Source organism: Zophobas morio, unplaced genomic scaffold (assembly GCF_036711695.1).
Source record: "Zophobas morio isolate AGI-343-1 ecotype UQ-CSIRO unplaced genomic scaffold, CSIRO_AGI_Zmor_V1 ptg000023l, whole genome shotgun sequence".
NCBI classification, from domain to species: Eukaryota; Metazoa; Arthropoda; class Insecta; order Coleoptera; family Tenebrionidae; genus Zophobas; species Zophobas morio.
The window spans coordinates 3,865,792-3,893,389 of NW_026972128.1; the positions used below are offsets into that span (position 1 = coordinate 3,865,792).

The window sequence follows — 27,598 nt, forward strand, 5'->3', positions numbered from 1 at the left end:
TTTTTCCCACAGCGACCAGGGTCCTGTGAATTAGGAGTGATATTAAGTGGAGGTAAAACGCGAAGATCGCGTTTGAATCTATTATTTAAAAAATATATTATTTAATAAAATATTTATTAATGAGAAGGGCAAGGTGTTACATATTTGTATCGCTCTGTAATATGGTCCTTTTTCAAAGCAAGTTGTCCTATGTTTTGGTTGTTACCGATAACGGAAAATTGATTGAGAAAACATGTGGCGAACGCATTGGCTTAGAATTCAAACAAGCAACAATCCCCAATTCCTTTTTAAAAAAATTTCAGTTACCTCCTAAATTTCAAAAACGCTCTACATCAAAGCAATCTTCATCAACAATTTACAAAAATTTTACACACTAGCAAGAAAAATTCTCCTAACTCTGATAAAGTTCTTCAACATGATATCCTTAACATATGGCTACAATTTCACAACAAACACTTTAGTAGTGTTGGAAATTGTCTGTCTAATAAAATCACCAACAGACGACAGACAGATGGAAACAGGGATCTGTTATGTCATATTCTGAGAACTATATTACTACTACTACTATATTAGATGAGAACACTATAGTTGTTAGCCTCATCCTGGAGTAGATCGCTATAAAATTAAAAAGTGAGATAACATGGTATCAGTTAGGTATCTAGATGTCTAATATACTTACTAACTAATCATCAAAAATTGACTGGTGATGATGACTAAACAACACTCTTTTGACAACTCATCGCACGCAAAACAACGGAAAAATCAACAATATACAAACATGAAAAAGAAATTATAACTCTGTACTTTTTTATCTAAACCTTAAAATCTGATAGCACAAAATAACTGTAAGTTATCTTTAAATATATTGTGTGTATTACCCACATACGACATCTTCGGAAACAACACATTAATAAAGTAAATAAGATTCAAATACAAAAAGATATTTTAATTGAAACAAATGGAATATTACTCAGTTCAGTCAAATACTCTTTAGTATAATCTGTATTACTTATTTGTAGTTTCTTTTTAAATCAATCAATATTTCATACTTACTACGTTATTAAAATTTTAAAATAAATAAATAATTTATTAGCATTATTTTTTATTTATTTGCAGAAACTACTCGGGTGGTGTGATATAGACAATACAACAAAAGCCATTATCTAAAATCCGTGCATTTGCTTATATTAGATTTATTTAAAGTATAACTTTTATTAAAATAACCAAATTGGTAATACATAAATAAATACGTATCTTTAGACGGCCAGAAATTTGGATGAAATTACAAAAAAACGTGTAAATTTCTGGCGGACTAAAAAAGTTAATCCTGTAGCTCTGCGGTATTTAAGATTAGTGTTTATCTAAACTGGAATCCGAGATTTCTTATTATTATAAATTTGATTAAAATCAGTTTTATAAATTTTATTTATACATATGTCAATTTAAAGATTAATTAGGGTCACAGCGTTTAATTTTAATAACTGCTTTTTCAGTGAGATAAAAAATATAAAAAGAGGCAAAAGCAACTAGGGTAGTGTTTCACTTTAAAACACGAATTTAGATAAACAATGTGATAACAGTAGCCGAGAAATCTAGATAACTAGAAATGTTTACGTCAGATCCGGCTAGAGACAATTATTAGCTCTGTCAGCTGTTCACACGAATCCTCTAAACCAGCCTAAGAGTGCAAGGCATCCTTAAAAGTCTTAGATCAGAGACCACTGTATGTATTGTAGTGGCTATTAAATTAGTTACAAAAAAAGAAAATCAACTTCAAAAAAAAAATGAACTATTTTCAAAAAAGTACAAAATACAGGACAAATATGTTTTTAAAACTAAAATTTATTCTGTGCTAAAATTAGATTTAAATCGACTTTTTGTAACGAATAAGTCACAAGATATTAAAAAAAATACTTCTTGTCAATGTGAAAATTTAAAACAATGATAAACGTGAAGAGCTTTTGATAAAAATATCCTGATAAGCTATACGTATCGCAGGTGACAAACAAAAGGTACAATAAAATTATGGACACTTGTGCAGAATCAGTCTTCACACGCAAATTAAAAAACGTAAATACTTCTTTCTTATCAACACTTATTTACAACTAATAATGATAAGCGTATCTTTCTTATCAGTACAATATTATAAGTCTCATCATTTATTTGTTATATAAATACTCATCCTAAACAATCTCCTTCAGAAGTCTTAAGTAATTTAAAATTTAGCTCTTTTTGAAGTCAGCACTTAAAATTCAGGTAAGAACCCGATTAATAAATACTTCAAAAAATCACATTGGTTATTGTTATTATCCACTCAAGATTTACTTAACAAAAAAAAATAATTCTAAATAGACAAAATTTTGTACAAAAACAGCACACAACTTGTCTAATAATCCCAAAATTGATTTCTTACCTATACAAATTCATTAGGCTTATTATTCTTTTTTAATTACCCCTCGTACCTACCTAAGCAACACGAAACACAATTGAGTACAAAACCTCTCAACTTTGCTTGTCCGTGTTTTTATGCAAAAATTATTCGTTGATAACGTCTACCTACCTTATCAAAATAGTGTGTCATTTTACATACAACCTTTCAGTTATAGCTTCCAAAATGCTACGAACGAAATTACTAAAATGTGTAAGTTACAACACAACAAAGATCTTCATGTCGACAAATGCAGAAACCGCTGCATTTGAAAACAAACTTGAGCACTATAAGAATTTGCACGCTTTGGACACCACAGACGCTAAACCACAAGGCTGGGACGAAGCAAAACCGTTTGACAGCATACCAGGACCCAAACCACTACCAATTATTGGAAATATGTGGAGATTTGCGGTACCAATATTTGGAGACTTTTACGGAAAGGACTTCGTAGACATCCACAGAGAGTAAGTAGGTACTTTACAAAACCACACATATCTCTTGAAATCTTTTTCTAGTTTAAATAGACAGTATGGCAATATTTCAATCCTGAGAGGACTGTTGGGAAAATCAATCGTTGTGCTCTTCGACCCGAAAGATTTTGAAACGGTATATATGTATTTACATTTTTGCCCAAATTACTATATTAATAAACATTTAGTTATTTAGAAATGAAGGTGTCTGGCCAATAAGAGACAACATTCCATCTCTTGAAAAGTATCAGGAATCAAGGAAAGGTGTCAAAACTTTTGGACTAGTAACACGGTAAGCAAGTCTTCACACTATAACCTTATTGTTTACTTCAATAACTCATTTTTCTCCTAGTCAAGGAGAAAGCTGGTTCAGATTTAGATCCGTGGTAAATCCAATTCTGATGCAACCAAAAAATATCGCGCGATACACAGATAAGATGAACCTCGTTGCTGATGAACTGGTGGACAACATAAAGCATCTCGCCAAACAAAACAAAGATGGTGAAATGCCCGATGACTTCAGGAACGAACTATACAAATGGTCTTTGGAATCTGTCGGAGTGGTGACACTAGATACACATTTGGGTATTCTTTTACTTTTGTTTTTCAATTTCACACATACTTTTTGTAGGTTGTTTAAAACGCGATTTAAAAGCCGACTCCGAGCAGCAAAAAATTATAAACAATGCAATCCAATTCTTCGATTTGATGTACAAACTTGACTTTAGACCTTCGTTGTATAAATACATGAACACTCCCGACTGGAAACAATACGTTTCAGTTATAGATTTTCTCGTGGAGTAAGAACTCTAGTCATTATAAATCCAAATACTAATAGAATGTTACAGGACAAATATCAAACACATTAATCGAGCTTTAGATAAACTGGCCAAACAAGAAAACGATCCCGAAAATGAAATAAAAAGTGTACTGCAGCAACTACTGAAAAAAGACAAAGACACGGCTGTTGCAATGGCCATGGATATGATGCTTGCTGGAATAGACACAGTAATGTTATTTTAAGTGACATTCCTGTTGTAGCTTCTCTTTTTACAGACTGGACGAATTTTGGGTGCAGGCCTATACTACCTAGGCAAATATCCAGAAAAACAGGAACAACTCCGAAAGGAAGCGCAAGCTTTGCTTAAAAATAAAGACACACCGATTACGAAAGAAGTATTGGCAAAAGCTCCCTACTTGAAAGCTGTGGTTAAAGAAGTCACCCGTTTGGCTCCCATAGGTATTGGAAACATGCGCAGAACGCAGAAAAAACTGGTCCTGGCAGGTTACCAAATACCAGAAAACGTAAGTATATTATTGTGATTGAAAATTGGCTAACAGACTCAGGTCCAGTTAAAGCTCAACATAATTAAACAATTAGGTACTGAAGAATCATCTTTACAAATGCACCAAGTAGCTGGAGATCACTACGGAATTATAAAATATTATTTATATACCATATGATCGAAAAAAAAACTTGCTCTTGTGCATGATACAAGTAAATAACACGGTTTCAGTCTATTCTTGATTTTACAATATGAGATTCATAATCTTTTTGTCTTCCCAAATTCTTGAACTTTAACAATTGCAGAATACAGCTCCCAAAAATTTGTTTTTCTAAAATTATCTTCAGACGAAGTGGAAACAGATTTTTTTTAATATATCGAAAAGTGAATCATTCTTCAGCTTTGTAATTTTCAGACAGACGTTATGTCATCAAACTTGGTGATTTCCCTGATGGATGCCCACTTTCCCAAAGCTAGAGATTTTTTGCCTGAACGCTGGCTATCGCAGTGTCCGGCTGACATTTCCCACAAAAATGCAAATCCATTCATTCTGGCACCATTTGGGTACGGCCCAAGAAGCTGCATTGGAAAAAGATTAGCCAATTTGGAACTGGATGTGGCATTTTTAAAGGTACCTAACTACTATCAATCAAAAAGCACTTCGTACGACAAATATTTTTAGATCGCCAGAAATTTCGAGATAAGTTGGCCCCACAAAGACATGAAATTTGCAACGACTACTCTATATGGTATTGCGGACCCTTTGAAAATTCGTGTGAAACCCGTAGACGACTAAAAGGACTGTTATCCTTTTAATTTTATGTTTATTCGTTGATATAGCTGTAAATAAGAGTGTGATGTTAAAATAAGGTACGTTTGTGAGATTTAACTTGAAGATTTATTTCTAATTATAAAAACAAAGCTACAAGTACTGATGTTTTTAATTCTTTGTCTTCTTTAATTCATTGATAGCTAGTTGCATCGACCAGATACTAAGTGCTCGCATATAACCTACAGCTCTGTAACACTTAGTGGCGTATAGAGCCTCAGGGGTTTGAAAAGCAAGTCCAAAGCGATCGGTCATCGATTTATACATACCTCCAGCTGTATTAAACCCTTCGCTCCACATTCCCTACAACGATTCCATTACGTTCCACCACAAAGTATACCTTTATTACCTCTTGAAGCATACTGGCGGCTAACGAATATGTCACACCGGTCCACACTTCCTCACTCTGTATAGTAAACTTATCAACAGCTCCATCTATAAACCCATTAACTGCACCCATTCTACCATTACAAAACGACTGTACATTATTTTCATAAATCGTCTTCAAACTAGTCTTGACACGATCTTGCGGAAACACCTGACAAACAACAATACCACATCATTCTTCACACAAAGTAAAGTTACCTCATATGCAAAACCGCTACTTCTCAGATACCACTGACCGCATAACTGATCCGCCATGATAGACCGACACTCCACGTCCGAACAATCAAAGTTGTAACACCTCCCGTTCCACAATTTCCGTTCAAAAGACGCCTTCCCTTTGTCTAGAAGTTTCTGGAACTTTTCATTATCTTTGGTTTTTTGTAACGCGTCAGAGATTTTGGTCATAGCGAAGAGAGCAGCTAGCCATAGACCACCACAATATGCACTTAAAAACACAAATTAGTCACGGCTAACCCCAATTTTGAGTATGTACCTAGAACCCGTCATAACCCAAGTGTCAAAAGTCTGATCCGGACTACCCGTATTTTCGATTAGCCCATCACCATCAATATCGAATTCTTCGCTCTTGTGCATCACGGCGTAGCAAGCGTCGTACATATCATTCAAATATTGTACAGAGCGTTCGTTTAAACCCGCTGTGAAAGCGTCTCTGAACACTTGCAACACGAACTTGGAATTTAAATCTCGCCAGTGGCTAACGTCGTGGATGGGGTAAGAATTAAGCAAAATGAACGGTTCCTCACCTGTTGACAATTAAAAAGTCGAAAATAAGTTTTTGTTTGCTTTATCGTCGCGTACCAGGATCTCCTATATCGTGTGGTACCGTATTCGGTACTTTCCGTTCCACCATGGAACCATCGTACAACATCTTCACTTTATCCGGGATCTCTGTGAAAATGGCGTCCCTCATGTCGTACTGAAGAACTGATTGCAAAAGAGGCCAGTTTGGCACGAAAGCAAACGAAGCGTAGAAATGTACATCGTACGTGTTGTACATTTTGTATTCATGTCCCTCCAAGAGTGCGAACTTTCCGAACTCTATTCTAAAGGAGAATGTTAAAGCGTGGGTTAACCGTCGGGCAAAAATTTACCGGGGGTCGCTTTTTGGTAGCTTTTTGGCGTCCTCATCGTCCAGAGTGACCCAAATAGTACCACCATCGCTCACAAAGTACGATTCGTTAAAGAGCGCCGACTTATACCAGTCGGGTAGTTCTCTGTAAATGTTTGGATTATTAAACGGTTCTACATGGAATTTTTTGAATCTATATTTGGTACTGTGCCCATTGTCTTACCCATCTTCGAGAATGGCACCCTGCCACCTATAAATACCATCTTCCCACTCTCTATAATTCTCAAACGCGTATCTCGTAATTCTCAACCCGGCGTTTTCGTTCCCAAAGTACTTTGTGTAGTACCTCGAATACTTCTTTTGTTTGTTGGGGAACTGGACCGTCGGCATATCCCAGACCAACGCCATCTCAGTACTGAGACAGTTATTGGGATGCACTAGGCCCTTAGCAGCAATACCACAGGCCATTTCCCCAAAAACCTGTCCATAATTCTTATCGGTAATCTTATCAAAACACCCATTATTTTTAAGTTGGATCCAAGGCTCAATTCCGCTAGAATTCGGATCGAAATAGAGACACTTGGAAATATCGATGTCGGGGTTTGCTTTAGCTGAAAGAACGTAGGAACATTGCATTTTGTCGATGGTGTGGTAGAGAACGACTCCTTCGGATTCTCCAAGGGAAAAAGCCTTGGAACTACAAGTCGCTGAAAATGAAATTAGTAGTTGGGTTAAAAATGGTGGAGGCGGTATTACAGGATCTATCTTTGCTTTTATTTCCGATGCCGTTTTTAAAAGTGAAAGCGATGGTTACGGTTCTATCTTCGTCGCAAATGTTTTTGATGTCCCAGACGAAGACAGAGCATGGTAAGGAACTATCCTGTAAAGGCATACAAAGAAATCGTTTTAGATGTCAAGCAGTGACTTGACAAAGACCTTTTATCACGAACATACAGAGTACTCGAGAGCTAAGTTCTGTAAAACGTCATTGTTTTACACCAGAAGGAGAAGAATATTCTCAAAAAATGAACGTCGTCCAAATTGAGTAGTTATTGTAATTTCAGATATTGCATAGCATGATTCCTTGCAATCTTGGTTCTAAGACAGTCGTAATTTACGAAAAATATGTACACTACTTCAAATTAAAAACAATGGCGTTCACGGAATTTCAATATTCTAACGCGTCCTACGCTTTATGCTGGCTGTATTTTATAACGATATATAATATGGATATGGCTACAACAAATTGACTTTGACCCTTCTTGCGATAAACCATTCCGCACGACTGAGGTGATGGTCGAGTTGGATTTAAAATTTTGTACCTGACATGAGATTTGTATGGTGTTCACTTAGCATAAGAATCAATTCTGATAGAAAGGTTTAAGCACACGTCTTCGCTACTCGTTTTACTTTCCAGTTGGGTCCAGAAAGCGATACGTACTCATCGAACAGGAAAATACTTTGCTTACAATTGATATGGGTGGGCTAAACTTCCACTTTTGTTCTAAACTAGTGGGTGTTAGAAACCTATATTACACCAAGAAAGATAAAAGTCAACTTGCTTTAGCATAGTGTATAAATTAGTAATTGTTTGGTTATAGACAGAAATAAATTATGAAATAGACAAAAACGCATCACACATTAGAAAACAACGAATATCATTTCCGCCAAAACCATAAGAATCCCACAAAATTCATCATTTTTATTTATTTACTCATAAGTAATCCTATGACTTTACAAACCACTGATAAATTAGCGTTGACAAAATTTTACACTACCCGGAACTTCATTAGAAATTTATGACTACTCAGGATATAACCATCAATTGGTTCAGGACAGTGATACGTAAAAAATTACACTGAAATAACAAAAGATAATCACTTATTGATTTAATATAATAGACGCTTGTTATTATTTAAACAATGGTTAATTCAAATGCATTGTTATCTCCGCAACACCGAAAAATATCAATATACTATCACACCTTTCAACAGGTACCCTTCATCTTTCAGTATAAAATTCCGCAACAGAACTGGATAAACTTGATCTGACCTTTGACGCATATGATATTTCTACTAATATGGTTTTCCTCGTATTACAGAAAACCCTATGAAAGTATTTACAGACGTCCCTCGTCCCTGAAGTGCAGCAGCAAATACCACGTCTGCAGGAAAGCATATTCTCCAAAATACATATTTTATATATACGTGTACTTTTGATATGGCGTCATCAATGCATTGATAGAGATAAGTAAATGTATAGTACAATGTTACTGTAATTCCCAAATGCGGGGAATTTGATAGGTTTAAACAATTTTTCTAAATTAATAAGATTTTTTTCAAAAAAACATATTTGATGATTTTTTAAGATACACGTTTTCTAGGGAGAAGTAATTTTAATATTTACAATGATCTGATGATAACGAACTGTTTCGGATACTTCACACTTTCTAAATAAATTTGGATGAAGTTTAACATATTTATTTATTTATTTCATGTTAACAAATGACAAACTGGCTATCCATATCGATAAATAAGTTTATTAATAAAAAAAGCATATGTCGAAAACAATTAATTTTAACACGGAACTTAGCACAACGCACTCAATAAATGTTATCGCCTTAAACATTACAAATATCAAATGTTATTTTATTGACATAAATTTAGTACTTTTACGTGTCACTACATAACTGCATAGTAAAATTTTATTGTTTTAGTGTCCTAAGAGCTTTAATTCGCAGTAATTGTACATACATATTTCACATAAAACTACAAAAAAACTTTGTTGTGAAATAAAAATATAAACAGACCCTGACATCTATCATCAAAAGATCTTTTTAACATTTTTTGTTTGTGCACACACCTATATACAAATATTTTAACATTTTTTTTTGCATCCAAGTCCGCTCTTTGATGATTACCCAACGAAATTCCCTGCTAACCACAATGATAATTAGTCACTGGACCAGTATTTATATAAATACCGACTGGTTTACATCTACATCAAAAACATCGTCAAATTTCATACAAGATGATGAACCTAACTCCCCTTTTAATGCTCACTCTTGCGCTTTCTGCGGTAAGAACCAACCATTCTTTTTAAAATTTCCAACATCATTTTTTTTCAGAACTCGCATTCGCTTGGCCGATACAACAAGAACGCAAAACCCAATCTGCCGAAAAATTGCATTTTCAACATGTGCCAAACCGTATCCGACTATCCAGAAGAAAAGGTGGACCAAATGATGAAAAAAGCTACAATTCTGGAATCTTACTTCGGAACGATTTACTCAAGCTCTGATCCAGTAAATGACAGACAAAAACGTAGTGACACACAGGATACTAGGTGTCAAGGTATACATGTGGAAACTGCTCCAAAAATGATCAAAGATGTCGATGATGTGGAAAGAATCATTGCCAATACAGAGATGTACCGGCAATTGGTAACTTTCGAAATATGCGGGTAAGTATCACTTAGTTTGTTATCGTTACTTTTGATACATTTTTCGTTTTTAGTAATCCTTGTTTTGACTCACGATTGCTCGAGAAGAACATACGGTGTGTACAAAAATTCAGAAATGAAAAACTATTAACAGTTAATGAGAATGATCAAAGTTTGGAGTTTCGGACTTTTCGAGTTCCTAGCCACTGTACATGCAGTGCAACCATTTAAAAAACAACATTAGTATGTAAATAATAACGCAAAAGAATGATCTCATTAGGAAGTAAAAATGTTTCATTACATTAGTATACATAATTATGTAACACGTTCTTAATTTTACTAAAAAAAGTGTATACTTTTAAAACGTTGAAAACACTGAAAAAAACTTTTATATAGGAAAATTATCCGCTAAATAAAACATCAATCATATTTTAATGTCGATTTCCCGTTTCCGTCTATCTGTCTGTTAATGATTTCATTGCATATACCATCTCCAAAATTACGCATTCGAAATCTTAGATATAATCAAAAAACTAATGACGTCACGTCAGAATTTTTTCAAGTAAATCTTTCAAATAGCTACTGCAGCGTGCTCCTGTATCAATAATAATGTACCCGTATTTTTACCCCCGTGTACTAATTACAACAAAAAAAAAACAAAATCTGTAGAAAGAACGTACCGATTTTATTTATAATTAGTTATTAACATACCCCCCGGCTTATAATTCTAAACCCTTCGTCTATCTGAAGTGCCGTGTAGCTCCCCAAGGGTTGAATCAGTTTCAATGCACTTATTTTGTTTGAAGACTGGTTTAATCGGGATGGCCGTTAACTATAAGGAATTCACGTTCGGTAGATGTAACTAGATTTGGTAACTTTTTTTTTTAAGCTGTGTAACCGCGGACATAATTGTTCTAGTGTATAATGTATAACTGGAATGTCAGAAAGTAGGTATCAAAAATGTGACATGTAAGTAAGTAAATGGCAAATATCGAAAATGTGATGGTTTTGTGGTGATCTGCTGAATCTACTTTTGAATCCAAGAGAAAATTGCATCCCTCTAAAAGCCCAATTAAAGAGCAACCCGCATGTAAAATTGTGAATCTTTTCCCTTCACTAGTTATTTTAGGAGGACAAGCTTTGATGTCATCATCATGGATCCGCAATTTTACCATGGATCCGTTTTGGTATATCCATGTCTCATCCAAGAAAATGAAAAATAAATCTTCACCACTATCACGCAATTAGAGATACCGCTTTAGAAATTTGATTCTGGTACCTATTTAATGTGAAAACCTTCACCTTCGGAAACCTAAATTTATACGTGTACGTATTACGTACAATTATTCTCCAAGCCGAGTATTTTCCCTTTTACAAAACAATAACGATTATATAAAACTAAAAACCAATTGTAGAGCGGACCCAACAAAGCATGTAGGTATATAAATCTGGGCAGTCGTCTTTCTGATTCTGAGTATAATATTAACGGCACCGACGCCGTTGTATCGGTATTGTTTTAAAATTCGAAAAACACTCGAGAACACTAGCGAACTTTACGGAAAATATTTCTGCCACCAGTTTAACTGTTTCCGTTTTACCCAAGCATTGTCTATTTTTCCCAGTAATTTTTTCAAAACCACGAAATATTTCTTGTTTCTTTTCCTTTAAAATGCGCTTTCTCGTGACTACTTTTGTGGAAATTGTTTCCACGCTGTATTTAAGGATTTTCTTCAAACGAAGCGTGTTGAAATTAGAAAAACATCGTTTTTTTCCAGACAATTCAGATTTGACATTTGAATTAGAAAACTAGACAGTTGATACCAATCTTTAATTTCTAGTGATCTTAAGATTGCAACTTAACCACAGAAAAATTTCTGTCAGCTACTTCTACCGAACGTGAATGCTTATTACATTTGATAATTACTTCAGCCATTTCAAGATCAGCTCATAGCACAATTGGCGCAGGAATCGGCTCAGTTCGCGTGAAAGTGAAAACAGCGCGTGGACAGTCGCAACGAATCTTAACCAGTTTCAGCTAAGAAAGAATAAAAAACAACAACTAAATATCCTATCTAAGAAGAAACAGCTGGGTTCAAGCGAAGGTCTACCGTCCCAGCGGTGCGTCGACTGGCGCAACTAATCTTAACCAATTTCAGATTTTTCATCATTGTTTTTTGTCGGAGGTTAACACTTGTTTATCCTCTCGTAATTTATAAATAAAGTTCTTTGAACTGTTTGTACCGCTGTCTCACAAAATATAACAAAAAGTTTACCTAATTTATAGCTAAAATTCTAGCTACACAAGAATATTATTACTTATTTTTACAATTATACACAGCAAAATTTATGTACCTACTTGTATCAAAACTGATGACATTAAGTATCACATTTCTTTATTTAAAAGGTCTATATACAAAAACACCAAAAACACGCTTCGTTACCTATGGTTTAACAATTTATTCCTACTTTTGAAAATTATTTATACATTACTCTCAAAACTTTTGCGAACCTATTTATTTTATCAAATACATCCGAAATGGCTCGTCTAATTTCTAAAATTAAAATCAAAAATTACTCCCAGACAAGAACTTAAATTTATATTGAAAAATACACCCGGCACAGGCGCGGATCCAGGGGGGGGGGGGGGGCAATGGGTGCAATTGCCCCCCCCTGACACACGACCGAAGTACTTTATTTTGACCAATTTCAAAATTTCATTTTGTAAATACAGTACAACCTCTATAATCCGAAGTCACGATTGTCTCAACATCCAGTAATCCGAACAGAGGCTATTTGAAGTCGATGCCTCTTTAATCCGAACAAAAACTGAACTTGAAAACATGCATCTACTTCCAAAAATGACGCAAGATCATTCTGCATATGTTGTATGGAATATTTTGAAATTTTTAAAAATTGCGATATTTCAAAGCACTGAATTAATTAACTAATTCTGGAAAAACGGATGAAGTTATTGGAGACCTACAAGAGAAAGTATTTGGTTAAACTTCGAAAATCGTCGAAAATGGGTCGAAATTTGCATGAGAAAAATTTCATTTTTGAAAAAATTTCCCAAAAATTCTGAAAAAATTCAGGGATATATATCCCGACTTGCTGATTCCAAAAATATACCATGTTTATGGTAACAGAGCAATTCGCAAAATTCGCTGTGAAATTCGAGTTTTTCGAAATTTTTAAAAATTGCGATATTTCAACTGGACGATTCTGGAAAAATGGTTTAAGTTATCGAAATGAAGCTAGAAGTGACTTCTGAGGTCCAAAATCTACAAGAAAATATATTTAGTTAAATTTCGAAAATCGTCGAGAATGGATCGAAATTTCCATAATGGAGGTAATACGAATACATAATGGAAAATTTCATTTTTGAAAAATTCATCTAAAAATTCTGAAAAATTTCAGGATACAGATCCCGGGGTGTTTATTCCAAAAAGATAGCGTGTTTATGGTCACGGAGTAATATTTTTTTTGAATGTATCTATTATCATCCATTGTTGCTTAAGAATTCTTTAATTTTTGTTTAATAAAATTTAGGTTTAATTCTTGAAGTTTGTTTTCAGTTGTGTATGAAGTTGTTATTCAATTCCCTTTCAGATTTTTGGGAAAATTGCTGATCCGAACAAATCATTAATCCGAACACACCTTTTTCCCAATTAATTAGGATTATCGAGGTTCTACTGTACACTATACGTGTACCTAATGAAAACAACCAAATATCACCCATGTTATGTGGAAAAGAGTATACTAGCTAAAATTTTATAAATTTTTTTGTTTAGAACGAATTTTTGGTAGATAGGTAAAATCGCACAAAAATTGCCCCCCCCCCCTGAACGAAATCCTGTATCCGCGCCTGACCCGGCAACGAACTTCTATGTAGTGATGAAATTAAATAAATCTAATATTTATTTCATTCAGACGTCAGGTCAAAAAATTATTAAATAAACATCGTTTAGCAACATGTTTTTCTTTATTATTAATTGCGTAATGGGCAAAGTATTTCTCAAATCAAAAATAAAGTTATCCCCAGCACTGCAAAACTGATATAAAAAAAATGGTCGAGGGTTATTTCGACAGAACTTCCCTCGTCTCTGAAGTACAATAACACATATCCAGCTTTTTCGAAAAATTAGAAAATTTGACTTTGCGAATTTTATTTATTTTTATGGGAACCCTTATGAGTTAAAATAAAAGAAATGTATGTAATGTTAAAGTAAGCAGCGAAAAAGCATACTACGCGTATGTTGCAATTAAGTTTTCCCTTTAAAAAATTTTGTGATGACGTCATCAATATTTTTGCAAGGACACGTATATCAATTTGGATAGATGCAGTTATTGATTCATTAATTGTTTTAAGTCACTCTGTATAAACAGTTATAAAAATAAATAGACTCTGTCATCATATTTTGGACATTTTAGACAGGATTTATTTGGTCAGCGTACGCTGAAGAAGTAAACAGCATTTTATAACCCTTTTGATGTGCTTACTATAAAACACATACAATTTTTTCTGGTTTAAGAATTTCGTTCTAACAAATAAATTCATAAACATTTCGACATGCAATGAAAATCTGTAGATTGCAGTTTCGACCTCCTTGGCACTCATCAGTACAGCATATTTCAATGGTTGTTTAATATTCGAATTCTTGTCCTTACAAGCCTAAGTTAAGCAAATTAACGTTAGCGAGATTCAAGAAAAATCTGATCAAATGAGTGATGGTGGGTGTAATCCAGCGTCCGGTGGGGCTCTTGTCCGGGAAGTAGCTGTTTCCACCCACTGGTTGGTCCAAGTCGTTTAACAAGTGCACAATGTTTGTGACAAAAGTGATAATGGAACCCAGTAAATTCATTACCAACACATATCTCTTATATCTCACTAAATAAATTTATAGTAGTAGCATATACAAGGTTATTCCAAAATATCGTACATCAAGTTGGTTGAAAATGTGTCACTAGTGACTGCGTTTTTCTGATAAGATAATAAGCATCAGCCGAGCTGAATTATTAGTTACCTAGCTATTAAACAACAAATACATTACGATCCTGATTACCTACAACTGACATTTGTGAGTTGTGACAAGCAACTACGTATATAGTAGTTACAATCATCACAAGGAGGCGGCAAATGCACAAAATTTCAAAGCTAACTTTATGTTACGATCTTTTATAACTACGTTGCATTTCCAAATAAATAGAATACAGGAAAATATCATAAAATCGCATAAAAAAAAATCACAAACATTTCTTGTATTTTGTTCTATAAGTCTTGGTAATACGTTTTTAAATTTGAAGTTTGTAATGAGCTGTTTACTATGAAACTGAGAGACAAATACTGCATTGATTACATCTTTTCAACAATCTAGGATTTTGAACCAGTATCATTCAATACAAGTTACTCATGCTCGTGACATTTCTGCGCTTCTAATTACACATGGACTGGACTATAGACTGATTGTTTGTTTGCACCAGTGTGATTAATTTGAACTCTTGATCACTTTTCAGCACAGCTAATTATAATTATCTCAGAATCATTTTGTTTTAGTAAACGCTGATTGAAAATTTAATGAAAATGTGTGAATAATAATTACCTTGTAATTATGGGGAATAATGGGGCTAACTTGCCTGCAGGTCAGCATTATTCCATACCTGGACAAATCAAATTCGGTCCAAGACCTGGGATAAAGCCCAGTGTAAAAACACTCTGAACCATCAATCGAACTTTCCCAACTTTTCAAACTTTTCATCCTTCAAAAAAAACAACTCAAATTCAAAAGACACATTCGACTACACACATACGGAAACGTCGATAACAAACTATGAAAAATGGTTTCATGGTGCCCATCTTTAACAGTAACAATAAACTGATTTGCATCAACTGTACTGTATTCATACAGCCCCGGTCTCAACTGAAACCTGCAAAACTCGCCCCGGAAGCCCCTCCCAATCGTGCCACAACCAATACCTCCGATCGGGACACCTAAAACCGCTTTTAATATCAAATGGGGCCCTCAACCTGTCAATTGAGTTACCGTATATCTGCTGCGCTCTTAGCGTCTTGACATAATCCATTACGATGGATTTGCCCCTGATTCGGTGGACAATGTAGTACCAAATGTACCTGCAACATCGTTGTGATTATTTTTGGAAAAACATAAACATAACCTCAAAATTGTACCGCAAAATTAGCGGTAACATAGCCCATATTTGTTTTATGCTTGGTATAAAATCTTGAGATCGATCTTCGGGGTAAGTGTGGTTTAATCTCACTTTTAATCCGTAATTGGGAACTTCGGTTTCACATTTTTGCGAAATTTTTCTAACCTGTGCTGAGCTCATGGTTACCACTGGAAGAGTAACAAGGGGGAGTGACGATAAATGAGTTCACAGTTTCATTTTAATTTAGAAAATAAGTTTACACTAGTACATCAACTGTTATCAAAGCGTTATCAGGACGTGGTAATTTTACGACGCTTTAGATTAAGTATAACCTACAACACTTCCCTTGAGTCAATGAGTCATTTAAAATGTGTCTGTTAACGCTAAAATATTATCGGATTCCTGTCGATGATTCGCGTGTAAAATACTAGTTTATTACTGCTACTATTTTTTGTGGCAAAAAACTCATTGGTGGTTATCATTACCAAGGTTACAGTGACAAAGTCCATGAACATGCAATATGCATTTATTTAATAACAACTTAAGGAAAACCAAACATCCAGTAATTCTAACAATCTCTACGCTACGACATTGGAAACAGAACAGTGAATCCTCTTCAGATCCTCAAACTATGTCCAGCCACCACTGGGTTTGCGGATTCACCTGTGGTCGTAGGTATGGGGTACACCAGTATTCATGATGGGTTTGGAGTCACCCGTGTCATATGTAGGTTCACATTCAGTTGTGGGTACACTGAAACGAGTAGACGCTGTATTTATACAAAATGAAAAATTGTAACATTCCCACCTGCCGATACACTTATAAAAGACATGTCCATCCAGGAGTTTACATGTATGCTAGGCGGCGTATGTAATTCAGCATAAAAGACACCTTGCTTGTGAAATTGTACACGACCATAAATAGATAAAAGAAGCGCTCAATAGGATGATATTTTGAGAAAAAGTTTTCGTGTGGCATTTTTGTGATATTTTTAAATTGTAAACGATTAAAATTGATCGGAATGTAGGTGTGTGGCACGGATTAACAAGAATACAACAAGTGCAACAAGAAATGCAACTGCATTGCAGTAATGCACAGAGTGTGCGCGCTGCAGTTGATTTTTCCTAATTTGCCTTTAAAATTCAACAAAATCCACAAAATTTATGTGCTTTGAGTAGTATCGTATATCGATGTCATTGTTACGTAGGTTTGTCTGAAAGTTGTTGCTTTGTAAAAGTAATAATTATGCATCTATAACGTGCGCAGGACAGCTCGTGAATCGGATCTTTCAACTTAGACCTAAAGATAACGTGTCATTATTTAAAAAAACACTTGGTCAGTATTTCTGCCGAAATGATAACATGCTAACTGTGTTGAACTCTATGTATAAGCGCCACAAAGAAAAAACTAAATCTAATTATAAAGGTATGTATGTACAATTGTATTGGTACTGTCTGGAAAAATATATCCAAACCCAAGCTGCAGCACACACAATAAACAAGTTTTTTTTTTAATAAATTACAAATTTGTTTTGCGACTTTTTTTTGTTATGACATCTCGTAGATGTTACTCGTAATATAAAGGAGACTATATAAGAGCCTACACGAATCTTTGAAATACTTTTAAAAATAAAACACATAGGAATCCCTAAGGTCTTCAAGTTCTTAAAAAGAAAAAAGCATAGAAAGAACCCCAAAGATTCTTCGACATATTTAAAAAAAATCGAGACAGCAGACAGACGGACAGACAAACAGCGTGAAACGCTAGACCTATTTCTTCGTACTGTAGGGGTCACGAAAGGTCGAGAAAACGTAAAAGTAGAGAGTCGGCCAACGGACTCGGTTACGCTCAAGAAGTAAAAAAAAACACACTAGGGATCCCTGATATTCTTGGAAACTGTTAAAAACGAAACAACAAACACTATGGAACGGACTTGCGATATTTTTAAATTTTACTTTTATTAGTCGCATTCATCAAATATGAAAATCTTCGTGGTCCTTGTGCCCGACATGTAGTGAAAATATTAGAATGGTACTTAGCACATTCTAATGACTGGACATAGGAAATATTTCAAGTATATGCATTTTACTTGAATAAATAATTTTAATTATATTTAATTTAGAAACGACTCTTTTTACTTTTTGGTATAACATTTTCAGCGTAGTTTAAACATAAAAATTTTATATAAAGTATAGAGATGAACTTCATTATTAAATCATTAAGGTAAATTTAAGAAAACTTTGTAAATATGAAACCAAATTTTTGAATGAATAGAAAAAACAAACATAAAGAAATTTTAAAGAAAAATATAACATAACTCAAAAATGGTAAGGAATACCCACCGTAGTATGTGTGTCAGGTTCATCAAACAACATTAGCGTTTAACCAATAATTTAAATGCAAATCAATCTTGAAAAATATGAAACTCAAAACGTTATCCATTCGAGAATACAAGTAAGGCGATTTATAATCAAAATTAAACTCAACTTTGAAAGTAAAAACAAAAATGTAAACACTTTATGAAATCATGCAGATTTTTGGAGATATCAACACAAACACACACTCTGAACTGGTAGCTGGTTAGGGGACTCTAACCTTTAATGAATCTTTTATTGTCTTTTATAAGTAAAGACCCCTCCAAAAAAGTTGTTTTTGCAAAGTTGTTTATACTTACTATGTTTATTGTTTTACTAGTTACCAGTTTATTTGTGGTGTCATAAAAGTATTTGTGCTTCCACCAAATTAGGCTTACTTAATTAACTTTAAAATGAATATTTTTATTGGCTAAATGTGTTTTTGCTAATATTAACAAATTTAAACTATGAAACTATAAAACTGGACAAAGACATCGTGCTCAGTCAAGTGGGGCCAATATTTAACTGTGAAATTATAAACCTTGATTAACATGGTATGAAGTACAACCTTGATTTTTACGACAATGAGTATTATTGTTCGGACCACGGTGGTATAAGTAAGGTGTTTCAACTCCATTCATAAATTTTCATAAAACGGGCGCTTAAAAACCGGTATCGTAGTAGGTTGTGGGAGCTAAAGTCCCTAGATAACCAAAGTAACGCAATTGAATGTTTCAATGTGTTAGAGAGAGAACGTGTATTTCGGACACAATATGGCGACCGACAAACGTCAAAGTTAATTGTGAAACTCTCTTTAACGCATCACCTCGTGGCGTAAGTCCTGTTTTGTAAAGTTGTTTGTGTTTTTTGTAAAGTTGTTTGTGTTTTTTTTTGTGGTATTTTATAACTTTTATTTTAAAATGCCAAGTTGTTGTGTTCCTTTGTGTGGAAATAAAAGCCGATTGTTTCGTCTTCCAACAGGTAGGTTACAACTGAGTTTTCAATTGAGTTTTTTCAACTAATTTAAATTGTTGCAGGTGTTAGTAATAGGGCTAGAAGAGAGATGTGGGAGAATTTAATAGGCCGGGACGATTTGAACGACAATTCCAGAATTTGCGAAGTAATTTGTTTAAACCTTGAATATGTAATTGCACAATGTTAAATATATTTACTTTTAGTTACATTTTTCTGAACAACAATTTGAAGCAAAGCGAGCAGATGGAAGGAAACTGTTGCGGCCGAATGCTGTTCCAGATGTATTAAATAAAAATGTTGGTGCTTGTGTTTTAATGGACGGCTGTACTCCTTTGACAACTGCTAGGGAAAATGAAATTTTTGAACTTGAAAGCTGTAGCAACAATGAAAATGTAAATGTTGGTTGTTTCCCTGAAGTGGACCCGTTATTGGACCAAACCAACATAGTGGAAGAATCTCAAACGTTGATCGAAAATTTACGTAACGCTTTGAGAAAAGCTTTACGGGAGCGCAATAAATATAAAAAGGCACTGGAAAATTGTGTCAATAATTTACAAGGGACATTAAACGAGGATCAAATTCAATTTATTCAGACTGGCACTGCCAGAGATCAACTATGGTCAGAAGATACAATGACAAAAGCACTGAAATTGTATTTAGCTTGTGGCGCGAAGGGTTATGAAGAAATACGACGGCAGAAATTGCCATATCCGAGCATTAGGACCATACAACAACGTCTTCAAGGAATAACGCTTAAACATAAATAAATGTTTATTTGAAAAAAATCTACATTTACGCTTTGTACGCAAGTATCGAGTCCGTTAATTTTTATTTATTTATTTTGAATTTGGCGCGGACACAATATGGCGCCCAATTGCGGTATAATATCTAGTGACTTTAGTGGGAGCTTAAGATGACCGCCACCATGCGGTAGTTAATTGTACTATTTGCACTATCAACTGATGTTTGACATGACATTTGACGTATATTCCCCCTCATATTTCAAAAAGACGTCACAAAACTTAACCTATAAAGCTGACATTTTTGACAACTTGCATTCAAGGACAGTTTTACGCAAATTTCATTCATTATTGGTCGACCTTTGTGAATAGTTTCATCATAGTGTCCAGTAGACGGCGCTAGGAACTTTAAGTTCCCGTGGCCTCCTGGGATCTCTTCCAAAAAAGACCATTTTAAACTGGGAGTTCGCAGACCTGTTATATACGGCCGTGGTTCGGACTATTATTGACATCTCCAAAAATAAGTCATTTTTCGCCTGCTACAAAAACATACGGTACTTCAAAGATTATTTTAGATTATCTACCAAATAATACAGTAGGAACCCCTAAGATTCTTTGAAAAACAAAACACAAGGAATCCCGAAGATTTTCCCATATTCTTTAAAACTAGATACTAGAAGCCCAAATATTCTTTCATAAATAAAACACGAATACTCTCAAAGGCCCTTTCAGTCTTGAAAAGGATAAACAAAACAATGCCTGATTAGCATTAGCGATTTACCATATTTACGACACAGTATTTATTGTGTTTACTACTATAACCTTAACTGTATGCAAGATTTCAAAGTAATAGGTTACAGTTTTTAAATTAAATTGTAAAATAGTGTTGTTTAGAAGCTAAGAAAAGGTAAAAAATAAGGGCAGATTAATCCACTACAAGTACATAAGTAAAAATTAAGTATGTTTTATTTTGCAAAATTTTCACGGCATCATTTGTCTTTTAGGCATAATACTTTTGTTCGAGAGCTCAGAGATAAAATGATGATAGCTTCGAAGGACTATAAAATAAAAAACACTGTGTGATAATAAATGAAGAAGTATTTAATTTGCACTAGCGAGACACTACCCATACAATTTGTCACCTTAACGGTTCTGTTACAAGTCTGAGAATAATTTTAAAAGTAGTTGGGGGGGGGGGGGGGGGGTTTCACCACCACTGCACTTGCGTACATTGCAAAGATCTTAACAACTTTTTTTTAATATAAGATTTTTTCTACAAACCATAAGAAACCAACACAATATGAACTGGCGCTATTAAAATGCAAATATAATGGGAAGAACATATTGAATCATCACAATTGGTCACTTAGGTTTTGAACAGTGATGTTTCATGCATTCTGAAAATATGGAAAATCGAAAATTCAATCAATTTGAAAAGGATTGATACAACAAGGAAAGACAATACAGAATACTGTTTCGGTTTCATCCCCTTGAATTCGCAAGTCTGGACGTTTTTACGTTTATTTTTTTATTAAGTACCTACTTTATATCAAACTATTTCCTGTATCACCACGACCACGCTAATCTGAAAAGAGCTGGAATTAGACCATAATTTGTTAATACATACTTTCGAAGATTAATTTTTGTTAAACACTGTCACCAACACACAGATAGAAAAGGAAAACCTACTTTTTTATATTGTCGGATCTATGAAAAAGCACAAAATTAACCTATTGTCCGTAGACCGTGTTACATATGTACAGTTGTGCTCAGATAAATCCCATTCAGATGACAAAGTGAATTTGTATTCATGCTAATGATTTTGTAATGATTTTGACACAACGCAAAAGCGAAATTGTACCGTGGAGGTAGGATGAGAGGAGAGAGCATGTCTCATTTAACCAATGTCAACGAAACGTCGGCAAAAGAGATCCACGCAAGAGCCATTTATGACCCTTTCCGTACTTCATCGGAAACGGTCGGTTGTCAACACAGGATCAGAGACGATGCACTTTGGTTATGAATGGGTTCACAGGTAGCAAATAGTAGAATTTGAACCTTACCCATTCATGATCTTTACCATCAATTAAATACAATACATATGTACTTAATCAATGTCATTAACTTGCTACATGTTAATTTTTGTATCGCATGTCCAACCTCTCGACAAACGCTTTCGAGCAAGCCGCTGGAACAACCAGTTTCTCGGAGGAGCTGGAAGAGGGATTTATGATCCCAGTCGAAAGCGGGTATCAGGCGCATTTTCAAACTGTCTTCCCTCCTTTCATTCTACCTCCATGGGTTGTACGGGATTTATATGAGCATGCTGTACTTCCCAATGAAATTCGAAAAATAGATTAAGGTCAAAGGTTCTGCAAAGATGTATATGTATTACTTGCATGTTTTGCAAACATTCTAAATATGTATTATAAACTGTATGCCTCTAAAGCACGTTTCTGTCCAAAGACAACGATTGTGTCCATCCAATAACCTGAAACTTCTTCATCAGTTCTAAAGATAATTCTTCATATTGTGTCTAATCAGGTAATAACGATTGATTCATATTTGTTGTCAAAATCGCAATATGACCAAGATCTAAATGTTTTCAAAAACAAAAAAATTGGTTGATGATATGTTGATACTATGTGTGTCTTATCATTATTTTTGAAGTTCGTTTATTTATAGTTATAAATAGTCGGCTAATAACAAAAACTATTGTAAGTTAACAGTGAAAAAATTTATAATTTTGAAAAATAAGAAAATTGTTGTGGTGATCTAAATTTGAAATTTAAATTCCGCGCTGAGAAAAAAAACACCTCAAAACCGCATTTGAAAAATTAAATTATACAAAAAAAAACATTGATTGAAGTAAGCAACCATCCATGTTTTAGTGCGTTTAGGAAAGTGGACGAATGCCATTCTTGGTATGGGATAGAAGGACTATAAAACGCAAAGGAGGTAAATTTTTGAAGGTCCACCCACTTCCTGCTTTTTGCGGTTTGGTATGTAACGACTATACAGGCCCCCTCAGAACACAACACATTTTTAATGCTTTTAGCCTGGTTTTCAAAGTAACTTTTGAAAAGTTAAAATTTTTAAAGAAATTGCCCGGGTTTTCGAAGTCACCCTTTTTTAAAAAAGTCAAAATTTTAAGAAACATATCCTGTTTAATCAAACGTAAATACGGTTTCGGCCAAGAAAAATTACCATTTAAAAACTCTTAAAATTCGCCTTTTTACCGTTTTTTTGTTAGGCCACTTCAGCACACATATGAACATGATTTTGGCCAAACAAATTCCCCTTTTAAAAACACTTAAAATTAAGAATTTTGCCCTGTTTTTAATGTATATTTTAAAATTAACATTTTTCAAAGACTTTACCCTGTTTTTGAATTTTGTACTAGTAGGCCCCTTCAGAACACTTTGTTTCTTTAACAATTTTGTCTTGTTTTTTAAAGGTCTATTTCAAATGCAAATACTTGAATGATTTAGTCCTAATTTTATAAGGTAGAAGGTATACTATACAAATTCATATAGATGGCGATTTAAAAAGAAAATTGAAAGATTTTCCAGACAATGTGGTGACCGAATTTAAATCAAAGTTTTCGCGCTGAAATTAATTAACAACGGCGCGAAATCACATTTGAATAATTTGAATTTGAAAAAAAAAGTTCAATCACGAAAATGAGATCCTTAAACATAGGCAACCAAATATGCATGTGTGGTCTAATCCACGTAGCGCTTAGGGGTTAGTTTGCATGATCATTGAGTTAGATGGTAGCACGTAGCGCTAGGGTGATTTCAGTTAGAGGGTTGGTAGAGGGAAGCTGCATGGCGTAGAATGGTTCATTCGGAATGTGCTGGTGTGAGTGTGTAACCACGTGGTAAGCGCTAGTTTTAAATTAGTTGGTTTGGTAGGTAATAAAATTGGAGGAAGCCTTTGTTTAACGGCAATCAATCGTAATTTTCATAATGATACAGTTGTCCCCAACCCGCGCGGTTAATTCTTGCGCCCTTTTAAACAGAGAAACGCGAACACGTGCTGGAAAATTTGTTTCTTTGTTTGTAAATTCACCAATCAAGCTAGTTTTTCTTAATACTCAGCTAGAGCAAACACAATTTAACGATCAGGATTATTTAAATAAACCATTTGCTAGAAGATTTCATGAAATTCACTTAGTCAGGAAAAACACCTTATGTTTAATTACGAATAGGTCTCTGGATGCATATACGTAAGTGTTACATTATAACACTTCTAAATTCTTCACACAAGATTGCTAATAGTTCATTTACGGCAGTTAAACAAGTTCATTATACTGCGAACTGGCGGGGGGGTTATGATATTTTCTCCCCTTAGGTGGTTATCGTCGTTATCATGATTAATTCATCGGGGCATGCTTCACAACGCCAGATTGATTAATTAATCAAGGCATGCCCCCAACGCTACAGAAAATTTACATCACCGAGACGCTTTTTCCTCGCAACGATTTTGGAATTTACATCACCGAGACGCTTTTTCCTCGCAACGATTTTGAAATTTACATCCCCGAGACGCTTTTTCCTCGGAGCGATGATTCGATGTTTTTGTGTTTGTTTATTATGTGTTTTGTTGGGGTAACCAGTTCGTGGTATTTTAAACTTTCAAAGTAAATTATTTTTGAAGTAACCAATCACTTAGATCATGATATAATTTGGCATAATGTAAACTCTTTGTTTGAACCGTTGATAAAGTGTGGCAAATATTAATCTCCTGTAAATTTTGTTGACTCTGCAATTTTCCACCTCATATTATATTTCTTAACCTCTTAATTTTAACCTCAGTAATTTTATTTGTTGTATAATTTTAATTGAACGTAAATTTCATGTTCGACAGTTTTAACCTCACATAATATTTCTATTTGTACAAGTTTATTTCACACCAGATCTTCTGTTTCATAAATCCTTGCTAAGTTTTGTTTTGTAAATACTTTGTTGATGAATGTTTCTATCATATAAATTATTTGATGTCCAACTTTAATCCCACATAAGAATTATTTGTTGTTTAAAATTTCACAAGATTGTATGGCGAATTTAAGTGTTGTTTATTGCTCTTTGAAACTTTAACATTTGTTCGGTTGTAATTTAATATTAGAGTCATAGAGGTAAATAACACAATGACACGTAGTGTCGGCGATGGGCGCGGTTCCTAGTTGAGGTAGCGGAATGTATCGCGCTATCTGCACAAGATGTGCAGGCTTTGAACAAGATTTCAGTGGGAACGGTCTGGAGGACGAAGTAGTTGTCGACCGGACTTCACCTCTAGTTTTTCGGCCGAAACGGCCTGCTAGGACGGCATGTTCGTCATGGAGGGGTGCTGTGCGGCAGGCTTGGTGTAGATAGAATCACCATCGCGGGGGAAACCAGCCCAGACCGGGAGCTCCAAACTTCGCTCACGCTACGACGCCCCCTCTGGGTATTTTGTTGTGCTCGTAAATGAAATTGATATATTTTGTGATATATTTTGTTCGATCGCCACACGCCTGTAATAACTTGTGTATTTGCATCCAGTTACTTGATTCAGCTTTTGCTTTGGTTTATTAAATTTGTGATATTCAAATATTTGCATTGATCCCAAACAGATGTATAGAATTTTCCGTTTGTTCGTTTTTCATGTGTATGTCAATTCGCGAGTGTTTTTCCTTCATATATCTTAAGGTGTTTGAAATGTAACATGTCGGCGGTGATCTGAACTTCTGGGGTAAGTCCAAGAAATGCTACTGAAATATGTGTGCAACTACTAATGAAAATAATGAGACGTAATGTCCAACAAACGGACGTAAAAACCCCAGGGGGTTTTGGGGAATGAAGACCGATGACGCCTTGACCCTGCGGAGTCGTCAGAAGCGCAAGTTGAGGCCCTGTCGTTCTTCGTTCCTTTTTCCTCCTTAGGAAGGCTTTTGACCTACCTAATTTTGTCTATTATTTCTTGCGCTCTCGACAGTGTATGCACTTGTATGAAAGAACGTCTTCCCGCCATTTTTCAAAAACAAAAAACAAACACACAACGTAGGTTCCTATTTGTTAGACGATCACAGCCAAGGCCAAACTTTGAATTTTTAAATTTTTCGCGGGCCTTTCAAACTTTTTCAAGGTCAAATTTAGAGGCGGGAAGTTTGGGTTATCACAACAGGGTAAAACACCCCCTCCAGAAAATTGATGTCAAAACAGTATTTATTAAGAATTTTGAATTTTGTACTAGTAGACCCCTTCAGAACACTTTGTTTATTTAGCATTTTTCCCTGATTTTAAGAAAAGTTAAAATTCGCTTTTTTGCTCTGTTTTTCTATTGGGACACGTTTCGTCCAAACAAATCCGGACAAGATTATATTAAAAATGACTTATGACCCCGTTAAGCACAACAGTTAAAATATTAGAAATTCTGTCCTATTTTTATTAGGTAGAACATATGCTATACAAACTCATGTAGATTTTAAACGAAAATTGATAGATTTTTCTGAGAGGATAAAACACCCTGTCTGTAAAATTGATATAAAAACTATTTATTACTAAATTAAAATCAGATAGTTTATCTAACGTTCTAACGAGATCGAGAAAATAACTTTCTTCTGAGCTATGAACACAAAAATTATTTATTCAGCCAAATTGATGTATGTATAACAAATAATCCACTACTGTAATACACTATCCGCACCACTTGAACTGCGATCATCTGAATCCGAGCTACAAAAATAAAACCATGAGAACATGAAACTTATGTTCAGTTGTACTTACCTTAGAACAGGCGTTTCTAATTTGCAGACCACAGTTTATCTTGCAGACTGGGGGTTAAAAATGCTCCAATGACGTTAGAACTCGACATTTGCTTATTTCTCAATACGAAGATTGTTGATACAAAATTTCAACCCGTTCGGAGAAACCGTTAAAAACTACCTCCAAAACAACCTTGCAGACTGGGGCTTAAAAATACTCTAATCAAGTTGAAACTCAACATTTGCTTATTTCTCAATACGAAGATTATTGACACAAAATTTCAACTCGATCGGAGAAACCGTTAAAAACTACCCCCAAAATAACCTTGCAGACTGGCACTTAAAAATACTCTAATCAAGTTAAATTTTGACATTCGCTAGTTTTTCAATACGAGGATTATTGATGCAAAATTTCACCCCATTCCGAGAAACCCACAAAAATCACCCCCAAAACAACCTTGCAGACTGGGGGTTAAAACTGCTTCAATCAAGTTAAAACTCGATATTTGCTTATTTCTCAATACCAAGATTGTTGATTCAAAATTTCAATCCGTTCGGAGAAACCGTTAAAAACTACCTCCACAACAAACTTGCACACTGGAGCCTAAAAATCCTCGAATCAAGTCAAAATTTGACATTCGCTAGTTTTTCAAATCGGGGATTATTGATGGAAAATTTC

General features: G+C 34.6%; 4 protein-coding genes across 5 annotated transcripts; 3 read left to right on the top strand and 1 right to left on the bottom strand.

Annotated features, from left to right (window-relative positions):
- The first annotated feature begins 2,153 nt into the window (after nucleotides 1-2,153).
- LOC135134493 (probable cytochrome P450 12a5, mitochondrial) lies at nucleotides 2,154-5,118 on the top strand. Of its 2 annotated transcripts, none has more exons than XM_064063188.1 (10): nucleotides 2,154-2,256; nucleotides 2,601-2,895; nucleotides 2,947-3,037; nucleotides 3,090-3,193; nucleotides 3,254-3,486; nucleotides 3,533-3,701; nucleotides 3,750-3,909; nucleotides 3,958-4,206; nucleotides 4,603-4,818; nucleotides 4,870-5,118. In XM_064063188.1, the coding sequence occupies exons 2-10, from the start codon at nucleotides 2,615-2,617 to the stop codon at nucleotides 4,981-4,983; spliced, it is 1,617 nt and encodes a 538-aa protein (XP_063919258.1). In that variant the 5' UTR covers nucleotides 2,154-2,256; nucleotides 2,601-2,614; the 3' UTR covers nucleotides 4,984-5,118. The 2 variants fall into 2 exon arrangements, with proteins under 2 accessions (XP_063919258.1, XP_063919259.1); XM_064063189.1 differs by having other exon boundaries at nucleotides 2,163-2,256; nucleotides 2,607-2,895.
- On the bottom strand, nucleotides 5,063-16,564 carry LOC135134490 (non-lysosomal glucosylceramidase-like). The gene is made up of 12 exons (XM_064063184.1): nucleotides 16,122-16,564; nucleotides 15,976-16,064; nucleotides 15,743-15,923; nucleotides 15,535-15,691; nucleotides 7,250-7,373; nucleotides 6,717-7,200; nucleotides 6,516-6,638; nucleotides 6,223-6,467; nucleotides 5,897-6,167; nucleotides 5,602-5,848; nucleotides 5,366-5,554; nucleotides 5,063-5,319 (listed from the first exon to the last, which is right to left on the bottom strand). The coding sequence occupies exons 1-12, from the start codon at nucleotides 16,280-16,282 to the stop codon at nucleotides 5,128-5,130; spliced, it is 2,463 nt and encodes an 820-aa protein (XP_063919254.1). The 5' UTR covers nucleotides 16,283-16,564; the 3' UTR covers nucleotides 5,063-5,127.
- On the top strand, nucleotides 9,470-10,224 carry LOC135134494 (uncharacterized). Its single transcript, XM_064063191.1, has 3 exons — nucleotides 9,470-9,571; nucleotides 9,621-9,955; nucleotides 10,009-10,224. The coding sequence occupies exons 1-3, from the start codon at nucleotides 9,524-9,526 to the stop codon at nucleotides 10,163-10,165; spliced, it is 540 nt and encodes a 179-aa protein (XP_063919261.1). The 5' UTR covers nucleotides 9,470-9,523; the 3' UTR covers nucleotides 10,166-10,224.
- Nucleotides 16,565-19,251: 2,687 nt separating the features above from the next.
- LOC135134444 (uncharacterized) lies at nucleotides 19,252-22,633 on the top strand. Its single transcript, XM_064063122.1, has 3 exons — nucleotides 19,252-19,437; nucleotides 19,494-19,576; nucleotides 19,635-22,633. The coding sequence occupies exons 1-3, from the start codon at nucleotides 19,377-19,379 to the stop codon at nucleotides 20,196-20,198; spliced, it is 708 nt and encodes a 235-aa protein (XP_063919192.1). The 5' UTR covers nucleotides 19,252-19,376; the 3' UTR covers nucleotides 20,199-22,633.
- Nucleotides 22,634-27,598: the final 4,965 nt, after the last annotated feature.